The sequence below is a fragment of the Oryzias latipes genome, chromosome 3 (assembly GCF_053564925.1).
Source record: "Oryzias latipes strain Hd-rR chromosome 3, Olatipes_Hd-rR_3.1".
Lineage (NCBI taxonomy): Eukaryota > Metazoa > Chordata > Actinopteri > Beloniformes > Adrianichthyidae > Oryzias > Oryzias latipes.
In genome coordinates this window covers 36,769,166-36,793,328 of record NC_136239.1, presented here as the reverse complement: position 1 = coordinate 36,793,328, position 24,163 = coordinate 36,769,166, and the positions used below count along the sequence as shown (strand labels likewise).

At 39.9% G+C, this 24,163-nt stretch overlaps 2 protein-coding genes across 5 annotated transcripts in view; both read left to right on the top strand.

Moving 5' to 3' along the window:
* abcc12 (ATP-binding cassette, sub-family C (CFTR/MRP), member 12) overlaps positions 1–3,713 on the top strand; it is a 41,409-nt gene extending 37,696 nt beyond the window's left edge. For all 3 annotated transcript variants that reach the window (XM_023953691.2, XM_023953692.2, XM_078944678.1), the window contains exons 27-31: positions 430–589; positions 657–735; positions 999–1,112; positions 2,168–2,332; positions 2,408–3,713. In XM_023953691.2, coding sequence (XP_023809459.1) covers positions 430–589; positions 657–735; positions 999–1,112; positions 2,168–2,332; positions 2,408–2,500 — 611 coding nt within the window. In that variant the 3' untranslated portion in view covers positions 2,501–3,713. The remainder of the gene's footprint in view (positions 1–429; positions 590–656; positions 736–998; positions 1,113–2,167; positions 2,333–2,407) is intronic.
* A 4,596-nt stretch (positions 3,714–8,309) lies between these two features.
* LOC101165294 (myocyte-specific enhancer factor 2A) overlaps positions 8,310–24,163 on the top strand; it is a 44,060-nt gene continuing 28,206 nt past the window's right edge. For both annotated transcript variants that reach the window (XM_020700728.3, XM_004067525.5), the window contains exons 1-2: positions 8,310–8,447; positions 14,270–14,325. The gene's annotated coding sequence lies outside the window, so the exon portion shown is untranslated. The remainder of the gene's footprint in view (positions 8,448–14,269; positions 14,326–24,163) is intronic.

Below are 24,163 nucleotides of genomic sequence, written 5' to 3'. Positions count from 1 at the left end.
TGACAGTAAACATAGATTTCCATGTAGTTTTTGGGACACTTTTATTTGAGAATGTTACTTTTAAGACATTTATAACATAGCTGGACTGTGTGCGTTTGGGGGATAAAGTGTATAAATAGACCTACTTTAACTACATAAGCTTTTAGCGATACACAACATAACATTACCAATTACCAGAACAATATTCTTAAATGTGAGTTGTTGATTGTTATTCTCATACTCTGCTGCAATATCACACGTCATTCATAGACTGACTTTTGTTTTATTAATTTACATCTTGTAGTTTTGACAAAAACTAGATGTTTCACTGGGACTGCTTTCATTTGATAAATGAACAACATTTTCCAGACTTCCAGATAGACTTTTTTCCAGAATTGTGGACACAAACTTCTATGATGATGGTCTTCTCTTTCCATGCTCTGTCTGTAGGAAAGTCCTCTTTAGGCGTCGCTCTGTTCAGAATGGTGGAGCCAGCAGCAGGAACCATAGTGATCGATGGCGTGGACATCTCAGGTATCGGCCTGAAGGACCTGCGCAGCAAACTGTCCATCATCCCGCAGGACCCTGTGCTGTTTATTGGCACAGTCAGGTAACACTGCTGACACACAAACACGCACAAACACGGCAGAGCCATCATGAACTGGACGTGCTCACAGATACAACCTGGACCCCTTCGATAACTACTCTGACGAGGAGATCTGGAAGGCTCTGGAGAAGACCTACATGAAGGACTCGGTACGTCAACGATGTGATTCTCGGACTGGGTTTGCTTTACTTGCTTTTATAAATAATTTTTAATACTCTTTGACTCTTTAGTTACTAAAATCTAAAATCTGTCTGAGGATTACGTGAAGATAATTTAATTGGAAACAAGTAAAACAGATGTTTCAGGACTTTACGGTTCATTTCAGCAATTCAGCTTTTTTTTTTTTTCCTAAACACGTATTCAGAGTTCAGCAGTGACCTCTGTGTTAACGATGGATGTACTGCTCCCTCAGATCTCCATGCTGGAGGATAAACTGCAGGCCAAAGTGTTGGAGAACGGAGAGAACTTCTCTGTAGGCGAGAGGCAGCTGATCTGCATGGCCAGAGCACTTCTGCGCAACTCCAAGGTCTGCCCACCACCAAAGATGGATGGATGGATGGATGAATAAATTGATGGATGAATGGATAGATAGATAGATAGATAGATAGATAGATAGATAGATAGATAGATAGATAGATAGATAGATGGATGGATGGATGGATGGATGGATGGATGGATGGATGGATGGATGGATGGATGGATGGATGGATGGATGGATGGATGGATGGATGGATGGATGGATGGATGGATGGATGGATGGATGGATGGATGGATGGATGGATGGATGGATGGATGGATGGATGGATGGATGGATGGATGGATGGATGGATGGATGGATGGATGGATGGATGATAGATAGATAGATAGATAGATAGATAGATAGATAGATAGATAGATAGATAGATAGATAGATAGATAGATAGATAGATAGATAGATAGATAGATAGATAGATAGATAGATAGATAGATAGATAGATAGATAGATAGATAGATAGATAGATAGATAGATAGATAGATAGATAGATAGATAGATAGATAGATAGATAGATAGATAGATAGATAGATAGATAGATAGATAGATAGATAGATAGATAGATAGATAGATAGATAGATAGATAGATAGATAGATAGATAGATAGATAGATAGATAGATAGATAGATAGATAGATAGATAGATAGATAGATAGATAGATAGATAGATAGATAGATAGATAGATAGATAGATAGATAGATAGATAGATAGATAGATAGATAGATAGATAGATAGATAGATAGATAGATAGATAGATAGATAGATAGATAGATAGATAGATAGACAGCCATGTGGCTGCACAAAGCCCAAATCATGAATCCCCCGCCACCATGCTTGAAACAGACATGGTTACTTCCACTTAAATATTTTTACTTTTACTTTTACAGAAGTCTGCACATCAGTGTATGATATTTTTATCAAGGAGCATGTCATGTTTTTCATTTTAAATTAAAAAGAAAACTGCTTCTGTGAGAAAAACATTAAGTGGATCCAATAACTTTTCCTCTGTTTTTACCAAACACATTTCTGCTATTTCCTTCATCCATCAGATCATCCTTCTGGATGAGGCAACAGCCTCAATCGACGCAGAAACAGATACTCTGATCCAAAACACCATCAAGGAGGCCTTCCACCACTGCACCATGCTCACCATCGCGCACCGCATCAACACGGTCATGCACTCGGATCGGATCCTGGTCATGGACAGAGGCGAGGTAACCGGCTTCACGCCACAGGCTGACAGTTTGAGCGATCCTGAACCGGGAATGACTCCGCCTTCTGGTCAACAGGCAGCAGAACTGGACCGTCCAGAGGTGCTGAGGCAAAGACCCAACTCCCTGTTCTCCTCACTCCTGGCTGCAGCTAACACTGTTAACACATGATGCATCACGCCCGACCCAAGAAGCCCTAAACCTCCAACCCTTTGCGGCTTCATCAGGGACCAAAGTTACTGTAATCTGGACTGATAATCTTGTTTCTGATGTAAACAGATACAAGGGATCAGATTTTATTCCCTCTTTGTGCACAAAGATTGGTTCAAATCGACAATCTGTGGTCAAAAACAGGCAAGCAATCTTGTTTTTATTAGGTTTTCACCTCCTGCAGGATCTTCATTGCATATTTAAATATTTATTTTGCATGGCTTCCTGGACGGCAGGTGCAAAACGTTTGAAGAAACCGCTGGATTACCTTACACAAAAAAAAATCTGTGGACAAAACACATGCAGTACTGCATTTTCTGATAGAAATAAATGTTGAATTCATTACATTTTAAAAAACATGTCAACTTTGGGGTTTATTGGAAAACTCTTGCTGATTTGGGGCACATTTCTTCCTGAAACCTTTTTTGCTAAACAGATTGTAGGGAATCGGAGAGGAACATTTGCAGAAGTTGTGTCTCTTGTTAGAAATGTTTTTTTATGCGTTTAACCCAGTCAGGTTGTTTGGAGGCTAAGCTTTTTCGAAATTGCATTAAACTTGTGTTATTGTCTTACCGTTAGAGGCCCCGTCCTCTGCCACCTACTTCAGCTCTCCGCCCTTTCTGTTCTCTCCTGTCACACCTCATTTAAATCCCCGTGGATAAACCACAACCAGATATTCATTGTCTGTTAAGGATAAAGACAGAGCGATCACTCGCTTTAAGAAAAAATCCTGTTAGGAGCTGAACTCATGGATTTTCTGCCTCTCTTTGTTGCTGAGAAGCTCAGCTGCAGAGGAAGCACCAACAACAAATGGCTTTAGGATAAAGATGAAGGCCAATTTTGGAAACTGTAAACAGTTTCATGTTTTTTGTTGGTTAAAATATCTGAAGCTAAGCTGCACATGACATAAAAATCTTATGAGAGGAGCAAACATGCAGTGGTTTGACCTGGAGCAGCTTAAAAAGTGTTGAAGGCGGGAAAAAATCTTCTTTTTTGGATGTTTGTATCCAAAAAGCTGGAGTCCAAAAACAAATGGAAAAACTTTCTTACAAATTCAAACATATTCTGTTGATTATTTTTTTTGTAATACATTAAACTCTTAAAGTGAGAAACTTTCTTTGTAAATAAAATCACCTGATTAAGACGTCTGGTCTGAATAAACTGTCCAAAACTTCGTCTAGCTGCTACTTTGATCCATCACAACAGAAAGTTACGTTGACTTATTGAGCCCCTTGGACCTTTCTATTATGCTTAAAGTTTGTTACATCTCAAGCAAAATTTCAGTTTTCACTCAAATTTGAAAAAAGATCCTTCATATTTCTACAACAAATGTTTATATGTTATTTCTCTCAAATGATGTCAAATATCCTCTATATTTTTATTTAAAAAGCTCAAAAGCAAAAATCTTCATTTTTACCCAAAACTACATTCATAAACCATTTTTTAAACCATTTATTGAAGAATTTGTTCGTTTTAAAAAACAAAAGGGGGAAAAATACATATAATATATTTAATCTATTTGACACAATAGAGAACTGCATGACGTGCAGATTTAAAAACAGTCAGGATCACGTAAAATAGCAACTGGTTTGATATTTGTCTTTGATTATGAGTATAATGTGAAATTTCTAGGACAGTTTGCAATGAACAACGACCTCTTTACAGTATGTGTGTAGAGAAAAAAGTGATTCCCAGCAGTTTAGGTCTGCAGAAATATGGAGGCTCAGCACAGCTCTGTCAAAACGGCATCACATATTCTTCTGAAACAAGTTCAGGGCACTTTAGAAAAGCAAGTCATTATATTTTTTCTCATTTTAGATATTTAATTAACTCCTTTTTTTCCTTTATTTTTTTAAATTGCAACCATGCAGATGCAAATAAATGCAATGTGTGTCTCTGCATTGATTATTTAGATGCTTGACGCCTATTGATGTAAATAGGCATTAACACGGTCAAACCTTGATTTAGTATCCACATTAAGGTTAAACCATAGGTGAAAATTGTTTTTTTTAAAGCTGGAAAGAAATGTATGCATCTGTTGTTTCATACTTTTTTTTTTTCAATTTTAAGCACGTTATTTATGATGTCAGGCAACATGTTCATAGACGGTCTGAACGGGATCAACGTTTGCGTTCAGTTGTTTTAAGCTCCCGGTTTCTGAAAAAAACTATTTTTCAAATTGAAATGCTAATACAAGAAATTTACTTTGAAAAAAATCTGAAAACCTAAGTCGATTTTTTTCTAAATAATTTGATATAAATTCTGTCATGAGGGGGTTAAAACATCCCGCCTGTGGTCGCAACTGTGAAAATGGATGAAAAATTCATTTGAAAGCATTTCCAACAACAACAAAAAGCACATTAATGAATAAACAAAAGCTATAATGTTTTCAATAAAGTGTATTCCTTTTTTCAGGAGCTCCTGAATTCAGAAGCAACATTGAAAGTTTCATTTATCTGTTTTCACAAAACTTTTTATTTTAAAGTAGAAATCTTTCTAAGGCATTAATCTTTCCTGTGGAATTGCAAATGGTTTTCAATGGGGATTTAATGCTGTTTTAGTACCTTTTTTTTGCTCATGTTTAAGTGTCGAGTAAATAAAGTGAGTTGAGGATGTATGTGTCAGTGAAACCTGCCCCCCATAACCACGGGAACAGACAGGGGGGGGCTTCACTGATGAACTCCGTTTGCACGGAGGCCCGCTCCGAGCAGATCTCCTCAGCTGCTCTGCGGATTTGAACCAGTGTCCTCTGAGTCACAAGCTTTCCCCTCTGCCTTCAGGCAGAGGCTGAGGAGAACATCAATGGATCAGTTATTTATGCTGCGTCAGTGACGGGGATGAAGGCAGCTCACATGCTGCAAATTCATCTGAAAAACCCTAATTTACTTCATTACATAATCCCTGCTCTGTGAGCTCCATCTGGTATCACTGATCATGTTCCAGCCCAGAACCATCACAGACTCTGTTGTTGTTTCCCATCAGGGGAACGAGTCGCACGGTAAACTTGACAATGTTTTACGCCGGATGCCCTTCCTGACGCAACCCTCTCAAAGCAACCGGGCTTGTAGAGGAGGGAACAGGGAGCAGCCCGGAGTCGAACCCTGGTTTCACGGACGGAAGGCGCCGCAAACCAGCACGAGCTAAACCGGCTCCCAGAACCATCACAGACTCTAATGTGGGAAAAATGGTGAATGATAAACCCACAATAGACACTAAAATAACAAAAGTGCAAAAAAAATCCACCAGTAAACATTAAATTGTTGCCCAATGACGAGAAACTCCTAAAATTAAACATGTTAAACTGAGGTGTGTCCTTAGCCCTTGTGGTTTCCTATGACCCCACCCTCACATTGACGTGTTCTCCCTACCATGACAAAGGTGGAGAGGATTTCATGTAATCTATGGACACCAGTAAAGATCACAAATCATTAAAGAAAAAACGTTCAGCACACTGTCTAGTGGGGTCTAGATGACCCAACTCCCAATGTTAACATGCCTAGGATAACACAAGGGTTACAATAGCATCACAGGTTTCTTCAGGCTTTTGTTGTAAGTGTGGAAACTTTTACTTTCATGCCGCAACACAAAAGTTTAACGTAAAAAGCAGATTTTAAATTTAAATATTTTGCATTTTTCTACACATGCAAGACAGAGCGTCAACAGAAATGTTACAGGTATGTAGGTAAGTAGACATGTAGTAATTAGTATTTTTGTTTCCATAGCCGTATTTGCAGAATCTCTTTGTAACGAAAAAAAACAATAATCAATCCACATTTTCCAAGATTAATTTGAACAAGGTTTAAAAGTTCTGGTTTTAATCTAATTGTGGTTTGGCTAAGTGGAAGGCAACACACTGAACATCTAAATTTAGAACAAAAAATAAGGAAATGTGTGATTGGTTAATTATTTTTGTTACTTTTTAACAAAAAAAAAGAAATATCTTAGAGTCCTGGAAAGCGTCTTTTACTATGGTCCAAGTGAATACTTGATCCTGATTGGGTGGACTAAAAAGTGATAATCCACAGGGATAACGCACAACTAAAAAGGAAGTTCTGGTCACAAAGCTTAAATGTTCTGTATCACTGCGCTGGCTTCTTAAGAACAAACCTTAACTTCATTATCTGGACAAAAACAAGCGGTCAGAGGTGAACTTTCTGAGGCTTTTTCAGCATATATCGCTTTTCTTTGGTCGCTGCAGTCGCGGTCGGTGCCGGCAACGCCGTTCCCATGAGAATGGACTGTAGGAGGCATCTAGTAGTCCGCTGCATTTTTGTGAAAAAGCGATTTAAACCAAAACAATAACGAGGAGAAAGTACTAAAAATTGATTGAATATTTATTTCTTCTGAAAGAGGCCGTGGTTCAGGAGGAGGGTTCAGGCTAATTCCTGACGACGGATACCTCGTCGGGCATTATCCCTGACTTCTAAACCTTCCACATTTGACAGGAACCTGATAAATGAGCAGCAGAGCTGAGTATGTTGAGTATGTTGTTTGTTGTTTGTTATGTTGTTTGTGCCATGTAAACATTCAGCACGTCTTTTGTTGGGTCCACACACCCGTCAATCCAAAATATTGTCCATATTGTTTGAAAAGATCAAAACTGTTGATTTCTCAATACATTACAAGCGACGTAGAATAGCTTCGGGTACTCCCCATCCTCGCCATCACATTTTTGACCCCCCCCCACTGGCTGAGCAGCTGACTTCCCCCTTCTGGCCCTGCCACCCTGGTCAGAGCTCCACATGAGTTATTTACACTTTTTCCAATTTTTCTGTTGGTTTTATCTCCATGGTAACCATTTTATTTATTGGTCGCCTGCACTGACGAACAGGTCAGTGTCATTTTTAGAGGAATAAATATCTCAGATTTCCTCGGCAACCGAGGTTTTCCTTGTTAACCGCGCCCACATTCCCTAATATGCTCATTTCCGACCTTATATTAGTTCATTTTGTGAGCAACAGGGAAACGCCACTGTTGGCGTTCAAAATCTACAAACTTTATTTCCAAGTAGCTTAGGAGTTAGGAGGCGATTGATCGAAACCTCTGGAAGGAGTTTTAATTAGTAGAAGGTACTAAAGGTGATTTATTGTTTTAGGGCAAAATTCAAGATGGCAGCCTCTTTTTACGGTCAACAAAACTTTGGTTGTGGCTGTAGACTAAACCACATGGCGCATGTGTAAGGTTGTGTGACAATCGCTCAGAGGTTTTTCAATATTGTGTAAAAATCTGGAAATCATCAAATTTCACCCTTTGCTACAAAACGGCCACCAAGCTGTACAGTGTTAGTTTTTTTTATATTGAACTCCATTGAAGAGTATTTTGTTTTTAAATCTTTTACTGACAAAATTTAAAATAACACAACATTGTTCCATAAGGAACATAGAAATTCAATACAATATATAACATCTCACAAATAAGTAGGCTAAAAAAAAGTCTTTAAGCAGAGGAAAAGAGGAAAATAATGATGATAATAATACCAAACTAAAATTAAAAATAAAATAATTTTTTTAAATAAATTTGAAGAGAAACAAAGACATTAATCTGGATAAACCGATAACCAATTCAAATGTTTCATAGCTTTTTATTGGGCTTTGTTTTTTAGGGAAATACCAAAAAGAATACGATTATTTTAAAAATACCAACAATTAGGTTTCTCCTTCAGAAAAAACAAAAACAAAAAATATAAATAAAATTACCTAAAATAACAATAATCTAGACATTTTCTTCTTTTTTTAACGCAACCAGCGTTAGTATGGGATTGTCATGAGTGCTAGTGCGCAGGCGCACCCCGGTGGGAGGAGCCTAGCCTCGGTCTGTGTCAGGCAGCGGAGCGACCCTCTCAGCAGCAGAGTGGAGTCTGCGGGACACAAGCTGCCCGGATCTGTGGAGCAGGCGGCGGATAGAGGAGGTGAGTGGATGGAGGCTCTGTCCGCAAGTTTTCTGGGTTGCAGCTGCTGCTTCTCGTGCGTCGCTTCAGTGCGCATGACAGCCGGATCAGGGAGTTTAACTCCGCCGGGCTTTGATTATGTTCTTTTTTTTTTTTTATTGCGCTCGTGAGTCCGTGTGCGCGCGTGAGAGACCGGCTGGAGTCGAACTGTCTGCGCCGTTACTTTCAGCCGAGATTGAAGACAACGTTTTTTCCTGAATTGATGAAGTTTTTGGAGAGTTTTCCCTGAAATATGTCAACATCTTTATGTTACTCAGGAGCCCGGAGGCGAGTAAAACATGCAATGATCTTTAATACTCATCTATATAAGGAGTTGATATTAAAAAGTAGACAAACGTACCTATAAGTTGTGGGGGGGGGGGGGGCAACAACCCCCCCCCCCTTACCCTCCTGGCAGCTGAGAGCTGTCTGTTTACACTCTCTCATTACAATATATCGGAGCTGTCCAGCCGTAGAGTTACATGCTAAATGCTAAATGAGACGAGGAAAAACAAAGACGTTAACGGATCTATTTGTTTTCTACGTCACAAATACAATCTGTGACGTGTTTTTGATTTGAACACAAAAACACTTCCTGTGTTTTCCTACATGTATGTGTCCTCCATCACCAGAAAAAGCCACAAAAACACGTTAAAAACAGAATTTTCATTAGAGTGGGTCTTGAAGGTCTCCTAACCCTTGCGCTATCTTGTGGGGTCCAGATGACCCCACCCTCACATTGACGCGTTATTCCAACCATGATAAAGGTGGAAAGATTTCACGTAATCCATGGACACCAGTGAAGATCACAATTCATGGAAGAAAAAAGGTTCAGCGCACTGTCTAGTGGGTCTAGATGACCCCATTCCCAGGAGGCACGTTGACGTTGGGAGTGGGGTCATCTGGACCCCACAAGATGGCACAAGGGAGAAAGAGGACAAATGGACTTCGAAGACCACCCTGTGTGGGTTTTCTCTAGCATGATGCCTGAGCATTGACTACAGCTGATCTCCATGATCGTGTGAATGTGTTTCTGCTGCTGTTCTGCCTGAAGTTTGGTCTGAATGTCTGATCCAACTTCGCAAAAAGTCACGACAATAAATTAAAATATATATGTTTTAGTTAATTTTAAATGAACCTTCATTTGAATTTACTTATAATACCGTATTTTCTGGACTAGAAGTCGCCCTTTTTTTCATAGTTTGGCAAGGGGTGCGACTTATACTCCGCAGCGACTTATATTAGAAGTAAAGTGAAATAAATACATTGTTAACCCTCCTGTTATGTTCATTTGTGAGGAACAGAGATGATGTTTCTGGGTCAATTTGATGTATGAGGTATGTTAAGTGTTAAGAGTATGTTTAGTGACTCAGAGAATCAGCAAACTTTTTTTTACAATAAGATCTTGAAGGCTAACAACATAATATTCTATTTTCCAATGATTTCATAGATTCAGAAATGCAATAAAAATGACTACATTCTACAAATATAGGATGAAAACAGAGTATTAGTTGGCCAATGTTGCTTCATGAAAGGAATAAATAAATAAGTATGCATGAGAAAGAATTACTGTGAAATCATGAGATAAACAGTCTGCTATGATTGTGTCATATGAGGTTGTGGAACTTATTAGTTCTTGGTCTCAGATTTTGTCAAATAAATTTCCCGTCAAAATGCGACTTATAGTCCAGTGCGACTTATCTGTGTTTTTTTCTACTTTATAATGCATTTTTGGGCTGGTGCGACTTATACTCCGGAGCGAATTACAGTCCGGAAAATACGGTAGATTCTAGGAAATTCTGTAGAAGACACTGCAGGTTTCGTCCCTCTTAAATCCTTTTAAAAAAAAAAAAAAAGAAAATCAGAAGTTTTGTAGAAATAAATCGAATTGTTCTTCGTGTTGTTTTATGTGGCTGGACTGTATTTTCAGAGATGAGGGGGTCTGCAGCAGCACAAAAACTTTTAGTCTTTGAAATGAAGTAGAAAAACAGGAAGACAAATGTTTTTTTTAAAAACATTTTTTGTGTTTTTTTAAATCTTTCGGTTGCAGGAGTCGCCTCATCAAACCGTCGACTCATTTTTGTTCTGTGCATAAGTTAAAGTAAAATCTGTGTTTTACAGGAAATCTAGGCTTTGTTGTGGATGCATTTGCGGTTCGTCTGCCCCATCCGTGCCTTTTGTTTTCATATTTCATTAGAGGGGCTTGCAGCTTGTACCATCAGCTTCAATTATCCTCTTTGCCAGAGGACCAACATTGCCTGTCTGCTGGCTTTAGTGATTACAGGCTTCAGGGGACAGGTAATCAGGTCATGGTTACACTGACACCCTGTCGGTCTGCTGAGACCACAAGGAGCATATGGCATGAAGAACTCGCCCGTCTTCAGCCAGTTTTCTCTCCCTGAGGCCAAAAAAACCCTGGATCCCTGCTCTGTTTTGACGGTTTCGTTAACTATCGCTAATTATAGGGTGTCATCAGTAAAGAAAAAAACGACCTTAATGAACAATATTTGCAACAATCGCTTTATTTAGCATTCAGGGTTTTTTTTAATTAGATTTCGATATGAATGACTGTCAGTTAACGCAGATTCTTAAAATATCTTATGGCAGCTTGAAGTATTTAACGAATCAAATGAGTCCATTTATGCATTTGAGCTCTTTTATTTATTTTATGCTAGATGTTTGCCTTCTATGTAGACGAGGGTCATTTGGAGTGTAATTTAAGTTATGTTGACTCTTTAAATGAAATTGTTGCAGTGAAATGGAAATTATGTTTTCGGTTGTTTTGTCCAAGTTATATCCTCATTGCAATATCGATCCCTAATATCACAAATCGTGAGTTTTCCTCATATCGTGCAGCCCTTTTGTATATTCAGTATATATTCATAATTTCATGTGACAAGCTGATAAAAACAATTCTATTTACTCTTACATGTAAATTAAAGTATATTAAAATAAACAGTACTGCACCATAATGCAGCATCAATCAGAAACTTTAATTTAATCCACTTTTTTTTTTGCATGGTATTTGTTTTTAAATAATTGTCACTTGTCACTACAGTTTAGCAGATATGTCCGTGTTTCTGAGCCTTTTTGTTGAAGAATGACATTTCCTTTCAGAACCTTCCTGTCTCTTGATCCCCCACTCTAGTGTTTCTGTTTCCTTTAAACCAACGGTGAACTCCTCCGGGGTTAGGTGCCTTGCTCATGGACGTACTGGCGTGTGGCAAAAGCAGCGATCGGACGTTTTCAACTCATTTTGGAAACTTTGTCACGAGTTCTCCCTTTATTGTCAGAAGGTGAACTCTGAGGTCATCGCAGGATTGGGGTCCTCATCTGAGATCTTCTTTTGCTCTAACTGCTGTTTCATCTCAGTAATGCGGGGGGAAGAATTACATTAATGGAGGTCATGTGATCAGGTGCAAATGTCAGTGATGTGGTCCGTATCAGAATGGTCAGCATGTGTCAGCATACGTGGCGGGAGCGTTGACTGTTTATGGCCGGGTGTCGGCAACCCAAAATGTTGAAAGAGCCATTTTGGACCAAAAAAACAAATACGTCTGGAGCCGCAAAGTATTAAAAGCCCTATTTAAGCCTCATAATGAAGGCAACACATGCAATATGTATCTACATTAGCAAAATGACTAAGTTGCTACAAATACATAATGAGCATTATTAACGTTTAAATGTTTATTTGCCCTGCAGTGCATTCTGTGGAGAACGACGCGTCACGTGACTGCTCTGTTGTGCAAGTTTAACTTCATTACAATATTAATGAATTATATTTCATTGCTTTCATAAAATTAAAGAAATGCAATAAAGAAATTCGATTTTTTTATGTCATTTTTATTTTGAGGATTCGAACTAAAAAACGACAACAAAATGCAAAGTGCGTGACGACGTGCCGCTTCTCTGGGAACTAAACAGAGTGCAATAAAATGCAGCCTGCGTTAATAAAAAATCAAACAGCAGCCTTTGGAAAAGGTCAAATATACAAAATCAAATTAATACAGTTGAGTTTGATTTCTGTGCAAATGCCAAGCAAGTCAGTGCAAAGGTAAAACACAGCAGCATCTTCTTTCGCTGTACATCTCTGGTACAGACAGTCAGCTTGCGCTCGAATGACAGAACAGCTTCAAGCATTTGTGGCGCCTGCAGACTTTCATTCAGCTCGTTTAGGTGGCTTGTCACTGTCATATCCACCAAAAAGTCCCGCTTTTTGAGCCACTCAGTGTCTTCCAGTTGCGGGTAGTTCAGGTCTTTATTTTTCAGGAATGTTTTCACGTGTTCGAAACAGACGACAGAGTGACGCAAAACGTCCCCCCTGGACAGCCATCGGACTGTGCTGTGGAGCAGGAGATCAGAATATTCAACTGTCATCAAGCAATGAACTGACAGTGGTTCCATTTCCATCAGCCACCTGCCTTTAGCGGTCCAGGGAGCCGGTTTAGCTCGTGCTGGTTTGCGGCGCCTTCCGTCCGTGAAACCAGGGTTCAACTCCGGGCTGCTCCCTGTTCCCTTCTCTACTTCTGTGCCGGTCCCAAGCCCGGTTGCTTTGAGAGGGTTGCGTGAGGAAGGGCATCCGGCGTAAAACATTGCCAAGTTTACCATGCGACTCGTTCGCTGTGGCTTTTCCCTGATGGGAAAAGCCGAAAGAGAAACAACAACAACCTGCCTTTGGCGGTCCGCTGCCCTGCCGGTAGAAACGTGTGATGCAGGCTATGACATAAATCTTCTTTGACAGAAATGTTGAAATTAAATATTTATTCTACACATTCTTACAGCATTGGAAAACTTTAAGAATGTTTGTGTCTTGTTTTTCCTCCTCCAGAAACCATTTTAAAACATAAAATATATTTCTCTCCCCAATCTTTTTACATTTTCAAACATTTTTGAAAATGCCCCAGGGAGCCACTATGACAACGCTTTGGGCTTTAGATTAAAGTAGAAAAGCGCGAAATAAGACTTTTTCATTTTAATTTGACAAATTTTAATTTTCTGGCTTTTAATACCGCATGAATTGTTTCGTCCTCTGTGTTTTTATTTTATTTTTCGTCATTTTATTGTTGTATTTTGCTTGTTTTTATTTTGTTGAATAATTTTTATCTAATTTTAATCTCTGCACAGCACTTTGGAAACTGTTTGTTTGAGAAATGTGCTCTATAAATAAAGTGGATTGGATATATAAAGTTTATAGCAGACAGTTCTTTTTAAAAAAAAATAATTTTCATCCATTTTCTACAAGTAAGATGCATTTCTGAGTCTTCCAGCCATAAAAATAGCTGTGGTTACTCTGAGGTTAAAATAATCCTGTGTGGATCCCTGGAGTCTGCATGATCCCCACCTTTATCCCACCTTCTCTTAAGGTGGAATGTTCCGGACTGTGGTTTGACAAAAGTGACCGCGGCTCTGACATTTTCTGTTTGCGCTGAGACATAGAGGCGGCTCTGTGTGTTTTTATTGAAGGACGTTTTGCAGTCATCCATGAGTGACTGCGTTTTTCTGGTCAATTTCCCGCTTTAGCGGGTTCAAGCGAACACAGAGAGGACTCCAGCCTTCTCAGTTTGATTGTCTAAATGTCCAAAGTCAGATCAGCTGAAAAGACAGGATCTGATTCACCTCCGGAACCTGGTAACCCTTTCCAATGATGGTGGTAGAACAACAAACTGTTCTCAACTCATTTGAAGAAGTTCTTAAGCAGAGGAATTCTCGGGTCCCTCGGTTCATTTCAGGACATTTTACCAGCGGCTCGTCCTTTTCTTTACTCTGTAAACAAAGCAGTCTGTCTGCGTTTTCTTCTTTTCCAGAATCTTTTGAGGACCTGACCCGTTTCTCTGCCTCTATGGTCCCAACTGAAGCCAAGGTAACTAACATCTTTTCATTACGATGTAATGTTTTGCTTTGACCTCGAGGTTGATGTTTGGAAAAGATCTGAAGACCACAAGTGTCAATTTTCACAGAGTCTACAATAAAAAGAGCAACACAAAAAACCCTGTTTCAGCTCAGTATATTTGATCAGTTTTACCAAAAAAATGTATTTTCTTTTAAGTTGCCGGATTCAGCTTTATAAAAAAACCAAAAACACAGCTTGTAGAAACTATTACTCATCTAAAAGAGCCATCAACTGTTTTTTTCTGTCTTTTTGTTTATCCTAAGCCTAAAAACTTACAGGCCTTTCTCATCTTTTTAAGGGGGAGAACTTGCACAGTTGGTGGCTGACTAAATACTTTTGCTCCACTGTAGGTGGACTGGGTCTGGACCAGCAGATTTTTCAGATCTTTATACTCCTATCGGACCAAACATTGCTTACTGACAACATCTGGCTCCAACATGGCGGCGTTCAAGTTGTTAAAACAAAAAGGCTGAATTGAGTTCTTTTGGAGCCGGAAGTACAGTAAACCCTTGTTTTTCGCGGGGGTTACTTTCCAGAAAGAACCCGTGATAGGCAAAATCCGTGAAGTAGAAACTTCTATTTTTTTTCCAATTATTATACAATTAAATACTCTATTATACATTGAAAAGAAAGAACAAACCATTTTACAGGCTCAAGCATTTGTTTCACAAATAAAAGTACTTTAGAAACGTTTTTTTCAACAAATAACTTCTGTACTGTACTGTCAAATAATAATTTTAATCATCGATGTACAGATGATGTACGTGAACAGAAGGCTTCAAATCACGGAGATTAGCCCCGCCCACCGTGACCCGAGTAATTGGATTAAACGGGAGAAAATTTAAAATGATTATGAAAAAAATGCAAAGTACAGTCGGAAGTAGCGAAACCGTGAAAAGTAAACCGCGTTATAGCGAGGGATCACTGTACACCTTTTTCCCCCTGTATATGACATCAGTCACTCCGTCCAGCTCCCGTATACAGTCCGTGGACCCAACCAGACCCTTGAGTCCCCTCCTTTAATCTGCACCAGAGTTAACCTGACATTTATCAAAAAAAACTCTGATGTACCATCATAGTGTGAAAGGCACCCCTATTTTTTTTAGCTTTGGGGTATATTTGGACTGTACCATAAGTCCACTGCAGGAGTGTGTGAGCTCTGTGTGGCCCTGTGGTGGAGCGGTTAAATGCAATGAATGCACCATTTCAGCCTGGAGTACAGCCGTCCTGCTACATTCACCTTTTAGCACATACAGAAAACAGCATGGATAAAAGACAGATGGGTCTCTCGTTCCCACCAAAGTTCATTTTCCTGCGCAATGAGAGCTCCTGCGAAAACAAAATGTTGGCTCTCACAATGCGGCCCAGCATGAGGGACGTGAGGAAAGCCAGCCCCGGCTGGTGGAAAAAAAACCTAAAAGTAATGAGCACTCCGAACACAACAAACCCCTGAATGGAGAGCGTGGAAGCTGCCGTTATAAACCGGTCCTGGGTTTTAATGCTCTGTTAATGAAGTGTTGGCACCATTAACACCCCCATCAGGACCCAGAATGACCCCAAACTGTTTTCTGATCTGGACCCGCAGAGTTTCACCGAGCAAAGACCCAGCTACCGGAGCAGAGGCGGGTACACACCACTGCAGGATGTCTTGGGTTGATATTTGGAAATAGCACAATTAATGTAACTAGCATCGATGTATCTGTAGGTATTTAGGAATACAATTTTATATTGCATTGGGGTGTGTTTATATATCAGTGTTTATACATGACAAATGTGTCGTATGTGTGTTTCTTTCTAGCTATTGTGTATTTCCATGTGTGCATATGGGTATGTGTGTACTCATTAGAGAGGGAACATAAGTGGGACATGGGGGTGAGAATTTATGAGATATTTCATATATTTTTTTATTTATCTTGTCCCATCTTTCCCTTTAAAGGGCCTACATCATGCGAAATCAACCTTTTGGAGCTTTTAAGTGTATCATAATAGATTAGATTAGATTAGATTTGCTTTATTGTCCTTGTCCGTTGTACAATGAAATTGAAGCAGCACTATTTCAGTGCAAGAATAGCATGGAATAACGATATATAATATTAAATAATCAGTATATACAATTGTACAGATATATACTGTAGTAAATAACAAGATCAAAGTTAGTGTTGCCTTTCTTCCCTGTAAGTCATATCTGACTTTATTTCTTATATAAAATCAGATAGATGGCTTTATTAATCCCACAATGGGGAAATTTCATTTATTTTTGGCAGCAAAAACGACATTCAGAAATAATCTATATAATATAACATCAAAATAGGGCATCACAAATGACATTCATATTAAATTATTAAAAACTATTATGAAAATTATTATTAAAATTATTATCAAAAATGAGATTCGTATTAAATAAATATTAAATAGTAAATAAATAAATACAGCTGCACAAGTGTAAAAAATGTGGTCAACTGCAAAACATGTGACCAACTGTAAAAAACTTCATTTTTTTCCAAATACAGAAATAAGTAAGTACACACCAAAACAAACAACAGATGTACTGCTTCCTTATATTAGCCATTCTGGAAAAAAAAATGTAGTCTGCATCCCAAATCGATGTGACCTCAACAAAAACGGTGAATAAATATTGTATTGTACGGAGCCCCTAAAGGGCCACTAAAAAACACAAAAAAAACAATTGAAGTAAAAAGTTATTAACTGGTTAGCACCAGTTCATTTTTTTTTCTATGGCCCTTTAGGGGCTCCGTAGTATTGGGTTGTTTCTTTTAAAAAACAAAAACTTTTTCAAGATTTGCTGTAAGAAAACTGTTGCTGAAATGGTCCTTTTTAAATGAAATTTAAAAAATGTGTAACTGAAGAAAAATCAACTTTAAATGATTGTTCATTCCCTCGGACTCTTAAACAGATTCATCCAACATGCGTGTGTGTCTGCCTCCAAACTGCATTTGTCTTTTATGTAAACCAGCTAAAAACAAGCTCTGTTTATCTTATAATTTCTAAGAGAGAGATGCTCTTGCTGGAGTATGTGGGGGATGCAACAGTGATGGGAATAGGAGATTAGCTCCAGGATTCAGGGCCGTCTTCTTCACCCAAAGGAGGATGGAGCTTTTGCTGAAATCACAGAGATCAGTGACAAAGGAAAAAGCAAAAGACTTGATTCTCAGTTCTGGTGCTTCTGAAACTTTTTCATAAAAGTTTGTGGTCCTATTTTCGGCGCTGCGTAAAACCGCTTGATGCTATTAAAACTTTCATCTGCAATAGGACTCTGATGGGTTCATGCGAGACGTTGGCCTGGCAGGTGAACAGTAACATTTAGCAGCTGTTTTCCCACAAATTTTATTTTCAATTCCGTCACTGATTGGAGAAAAAAAACTAGAGGAAGTCAGCTGCCGCTCTCTCTCCTGCTGTGTGAACAGGAAGGCAAAAGTAGAAGCAACTCCTCAATAGATCTTCAATGACATCTTGAAGTCACCCCCCCCCCCCCCCCCATATGTTTCCTGCAAACATTGCAACGCTGACGGCCGCAGTGTCAGCTTTTTTAATGTGGGAACGAATATGTTTGCTAAAATATACATCTAGTAGCTGCTGTTCTACGTTCTACAGTTAAGAAAACTGTGGTTTTCTCGAAAACACAACTCTACTCTGTGACTTCCATCTCTAGTATTTTATCTACACATGCTTAGATTAAAATCTATCAAATATAGTGGGGGAAAAATCTGCTTTTTGGGGGAAAATTATCAGGAAACTCCTGTTATGGGATGAAGAACCCTGACTGTTACTTAATAAAAATCTTGAGAAATTAACTGGATTTTTGGCAATATCTTACATTACACAGTGTTGATTGTTTTAAATAATCAATATATAATATAATTTTTTTTTTTTACATATCTGTCAAAACTCATTTATTCAGGTTCCATAAGAGAAAAGTTCTGTTTTTTTTTAAGTTGGTAACATTTCACCTCTTATTCAAAATTAACTCTAAATGTGTTTTTTTTTTCCAATATATTCTGTTTTTAAGCCCTTGACACCTGAACTTATTTCCAGCCACACAAAATAATCACTAATGTTTTTGCTTTTCTGGAGATGCTAAAATGAAGATAAGTGGTTTGATGAATATTTGCATCAATAGGCGCTGGAGGGTTCAGAACATGCTCTTTTCGTGCAGTGTTGCCAAAATAAAAAGGGGTGACCACAAATAAAAGCAAGAAGAGCTTCAGGATTTACAGTTAGTTTGGAAAACTCCTTGTTGTTTCACTTTTTTTCTGAACATAATTGAAGCAGAAGTTTATTTTATAGACCGGCTTTTGTTTCAGTCTGTGTTGCAGGAATGACATCAGTGTCTCTGCGTTGAGACAGGAAAATCTTAGCCCACTCCTGCTCCCATAAAAGCAGCACAATAATGAAATGACTTCACAGCGGGTCTCTAATTAAACCAACAGACCTCTGCCGTGGAGCTAGGAGCAACACTGCATGGAGGTCGGAGTCCTCAGTCTCTCAGTTAACGGGGAAACTCTGCGTCTCCATGGAAGTGTCGTGATGTGGCAGAAGCTCCATGCGGATGAAGGAGTTTAATTATTGCTTTTCAGGCAGGAAAGTCGTCGTCTCGGTCAAAACGCCAAAGGCCACCGCTGGTCCTAGACGCTTGTCGGACTGGGTGATGCGTTAATCACAGAGCGTGTTCCTGCCTCAGGAGCCTGCAGAAACCAGCATCACTTCCCTTCTCCTTGAATCCCTGCTCTGTGGTTTAATCAGAGAACTAGAGCACCGCAGGCTGTCGGGTCTTCAGATTCACGCCAACGTTCTTCTCGTTTCTCAATGCGACTCGACATCAGGAAGATGCAAATTAAAGTCCCACTCTGATGATCTATGTTCAAAGCGTTCCCAATGGTCTTTCAGTTAGGATTATGCCGTTTAACAAATAAAAACAAAACTGTGTTGTAGACATAGCTTCTGCAGAGCGGCAGGAGTTTATTAGAAGCTACATTCACTTTCAAGGAAAAGTCTATGTAAACGCCCGTCAACCCGAATTTCGGGCGTCCGCATTCAGAATGCTGGCTTCGTGCCCGGTCGCAGGCCCTACGTACAAAGCCGTTCTTTGATCGCATGCTGGACGGTTAACCAGTTGAACGTCTTGGCTGCTAAATCGCGACATCGCTGAACCGAGACCAATGAGGGGCTGAGATAGGGGAGTGACGTGTCGCTAGCGTCCCTTTTAAAACACAGAAGTGCCAACCGTTGTAAGGATGGCCATGAAGGAGAAGTTAATAACTGCACTTCTTAGGCCCCACTGGAATTCTATGACACCAAGGTCGTGGGATATGGGAATAGAGCCGTGAAAGACAAAGATTGGAGTCAGATTAGCTGTATTTGCACTGCTTCGGCTTTCCACATCAAGCCTCATCCCACTGTAGGAAGAGGACGAGCGCTAGTAAACAGCAAAAAAACACCACCGGCTGGATGAACGTTCATGAAACCGGTGTGCTGGAACCTTCAGTTGTGGGCGGAGCTGTTGCCGCCAGTAAGTCCACCCCCAATTACCATCACTCCTTAGAGTGAAGACAACCTCAAGCTAAGACAATGGGTGCAAAAAAAATGTCGAGAAATATTGGGCCTGTCCAGCCGTTTTGCTAATAGTTAATAGAAATGCAATGTTTAGCTTGATTTTCTTAATAAATGTCCTCCATCATGAGAAAAAGGCCACGATAAGATGTTAAAAAAACTCCATTTTCACTTTAATTGCTGCTTCTTTTATGTAGCTCCACCGCGTTGAACACAACTCGCCATCGCCTCTCCATGCATCAAAGGAGGTCCTGATTCAGGAGCTGGCATGTGAGGAGGATGGCAGCATAAACAGGGAAGTATTTAACACTTCAACTAGTAAACAAGCGCGATCGCTCTCCTCCTCCCTCGGGGAGCAGGTCCACCTCACAGCCTGCCTGTTTGCCATGCATATGTTCCCCCAAGAAGTTTCACAAAACCTCTATTTACAGGAACTTCAAAGAATGTCCAGATTTGCCAAAGGGAGGAAAACTATCTTCTATCATCCTGCCTAATTGCGCCGGCAGCAAACAAGCTTCTCTTTCCCTGATGATGGATACCATGCAAATAAAGTGCTGGAAGGAGGGAGGACGATGCAGCAAAGGGAGGGAAACAGACAGAAAGGGGAAAAAGTGAAGCTAGAGGGAAGGTAGAGCTTCAAAAATGGGGCGTTAATGTCTGTCATCACTTTGAACGTTTTCAGCAATGAGACAGAAACTCTTTCATCTTGCAGGAAATCATCAATTTCAGGATGGCCGTTTCTGCGGCGACGGGATCAAAACATCGTTCTCTCCCTCCCACCGGAGACAGTGGTGTCTTTATTCGGCCGAGGTTGATGGGTGGGGCGGGTGGGCCAGTGGTCCGTGCACGGTGGCAGCAGCAGCTTGAGGCCTCATTGATTCGCTGTTGGGCTGGCTGGCGCTGGGATCGTGGTGGGGTCACTCCAATTAGAGATGGAGCCGGGGTCTTTAATGAGCAGGGAGGGGAGGGGGGGATGAAAGGGTTGCCAATTACTCTGGGCTGCTTTGTACTGATAACGACCTGGTGCTGTAAAGAGCCAGGCTGATTAACCTTCAACAACTCTACCATTGTTCATTCTGTCCATGAAGAAAAAACTCTTAGCGGGGGGAGGTTGAGAAGAATTGTCCTCGACGTCCGAGCTGTTTTTCAAAATTGGCTGTTTTTGCACTTTAAGTGTTGGCCTCTTAATTGGGGTTTTTTTGGGGTCGGCGGTGCGGCGTTAAAGGGGACGTGCATGCAGATGGCCTTCTGACTTCACCAGCTTTTGGAGCGGGAGGCGCCAAGAGTGGAGAGGCTGCCCTCACTCTGCAGATAGATGGGAGGAGGGTTGGGTGGCACGCCGGTCACATCAACAAATTAGATCTGTGGCTTTTCGCCATTGACCGTATGTCAAAACTGGATGGAGTGACCCCTCCCTCTTGGCGTTCCAAACAGAAAGTACCTGCTGTCTCTAAGAAGTCAAATTCCCATAGACTTCTTGGAGAAATAAACAGCTCTTACTCAGTCCATTTATCAGAAAAAAACTTTTTGTATGGCTAAAAATATTTTTTTCATATTTTTTCTTTATCAGTAGTTACTTCAGTTATAAAATGGCCAATCAGATGCCTCGATAAAAGTAGGTGGTGCCTGCTGTCCCCCATGTCCAAGATTACAACGTTGATTGACAGATTCTCCCACTTGTAAGTGGACTGTCAATAAGCTCACTCCTGACTGGCGAGAGTTGTTGCCATAGAAACGACGGCCCAGACCGGCTCGGACCAATCGCTTCTTAATGATAGCCGTCTAGCTTCAACATGGCGGCATCCGTATTGCGTGGCCAGAAGTGACAGAAATACACTTTTTTTTTTAATGGATAATGTCACACTCACTCGGTCCACTTCTTGGTTACAGTCAATGAAAGTCACCTATAGAAAATGACTTAGTTCTGGCTCCAATGACATTGAGTCAGTTCAGTCGCAAAATAAGCAGTAATTGGACCAAGTCGATCTGGGTCCTCATTTCTATGGCAACCACTCTCACCAATCAGGAGTGAGTTTGGTGGAAGTCTACGCCCCTACCACCCTACCACTTGAACGTGCGCCAGCAAGATGTGGAAAAAAATGTGGATTATCTAGAACATGTTTAAAAAAAAGGTATCAGAGAAATAATGGTTATTCTGACCAATAGAATGACTGAGTAACAGCTGTTTATTTGTCTATAGAAGTCTATGGGATTTTGCAGGTGATTCCTGTTTGAAACGCAAGGAGGGAGGGGTCCCTCAGTCCACTTCTCATTTACAGTCGATGCTTCTCACACCCTTTGTTTCTGAAGTTTCACCCAATGTTATCACATATGTGGTCTTAAATGTGTATTATGATGCTGTTCTGACCACAACTTGTGCTTCTTATTCTGGAAAAAGCTGTTACTCATCAACACGAGCAGGCCTTTATTGGATCTTTATTCTGCTTCATTTATTTCCAAACCTTGAATCTGTTGATGATTACAAATCAAGAGCTTGAATGTTTTTTTTTGTGGCTTTATTGCCCCTAACGTGAACTGTTTTTATTTATTTATTTTTGCATAGTTTCTTAGATATAATTGATCTCTGCGGTGTTTCGGAAACATGTCTGGTTTCACGCATGTGTTCAATCACAGAAAACGCTGAAAAAACAGTTTCATTTTTATAAATAAATAGATAAAATAGCTTCAGGGTTTTATCTCTTTGCTGCAACTGCTGCCAGAAATTTACAGTGCAAACCCAAGAGGGAGTTTCCTGAATGACTCTCCGTTTCCTCAAATGAGTTTCTGAGTCCAATTCTGTGCAGCAATCTTTTCTTGTAATTTTACGTCATTGCAGCAGAATTATACTCATCTGAGAGCGTTCTCTGTTTGGCTTCATTTAGGTGAAAATGTTAGAAATGTGGGCTGTGGGTAAAGAGTTCTTCACGGTCACAAGAACCATGAACGTGACCCTGAATGAATTTATGTGGAGCTCCAGTCACAATTGACAATAATCAATTTAATGAGATTAACCCTTGTGCTATCCAAGGCACTTTAACGTTGGGAGTTGGGTCATCTAGACCCACTAGACAGTGGTCTGAACCTTTTTTCATCAATGATTTGTGATCTTCACTGGTGTCCATGGGTTACATGAAATCTTTCCACCTTTATCCACCTTTGTCATGGTAGGGAGAACACGTCAATGTAAGGTTGGGGTCATCTGGACCCCACAAGATAGCACAAGGGTTAAGTGACATTTTGTTCATTTTTGCAAATTCCAACACTTCACTTTTTTTTCTTAAACTGATACAAATCAGGAAGTATCAAACATTGTAGTTCCTCTAAAGACCACCGGGGGCTGGTGTGGGAAACATTTCCCTTTGACTCCCACGCTAAAAGTATGGAGAGAAATTAGACTCAGATGGATTTGTGCGTGCGTAATTCTTGATTTGTGCGTAAATTAGGATTTGTGTATGCATATTCTTGCTTTGTGCGTGCGTAAATTAGGATTTGTGCATAAACTTCAGGGTCTTGTGACCCTGAAGAAGGGAAGGCTGATAGGAAAATTCTAATGACCGAGCATTCCACTGGTATTTAAACGCAGCACTTACGGAAGAATTTGTGAGACGTGAAAACAGTCTCACGGTAGATCCGTGCGTAACTTTGGCTTCGTGTGTGCGTAAGAAGGGATTCGTGCGTGTTTTTTAAAGATGTGTGTGTGTAAGTAGTTTCAAGCTTTTGTAATCTTAATTTGTGCATACGTAAATTGCATTTTGTATTTTTTTCATTTTATATTTTTTAATTTATACACAAAACGTATTATGTGAGTAACAAATCACGCACAAATCCAAATTTACGCACAAATCCTAATTTACGCACAAAGCAAGAATATGCATACACAAATCCTAATTTACGCACAAATCAAGAATTACGCACGCACAAATCCGACTGAGTCTAATTTCTCTCCATATAAAAGGCACTGAAAATGTTTTTTGTACAATTACCGGTGTAAACGGTGTAAAGCTTGTTGAGACAACCTAGTAGGGATGTTGGGCTGTACAGATCCTACTTAGATAAATGGAAAAGAAATGTACATTTTACATCTTGGTGGCCCAAAACTCTCACTTTTTTTACTCTTTCAGCCATTTTTGGTCTGTTGTTGAGGAGGGCGGAGCAAATCCAATCGGTGACAACAGAGATCGTCTATCTATATGTCGATGTTTTCCTATAAATATTTGTCTCTGGGAAGTTTTCACTGGTT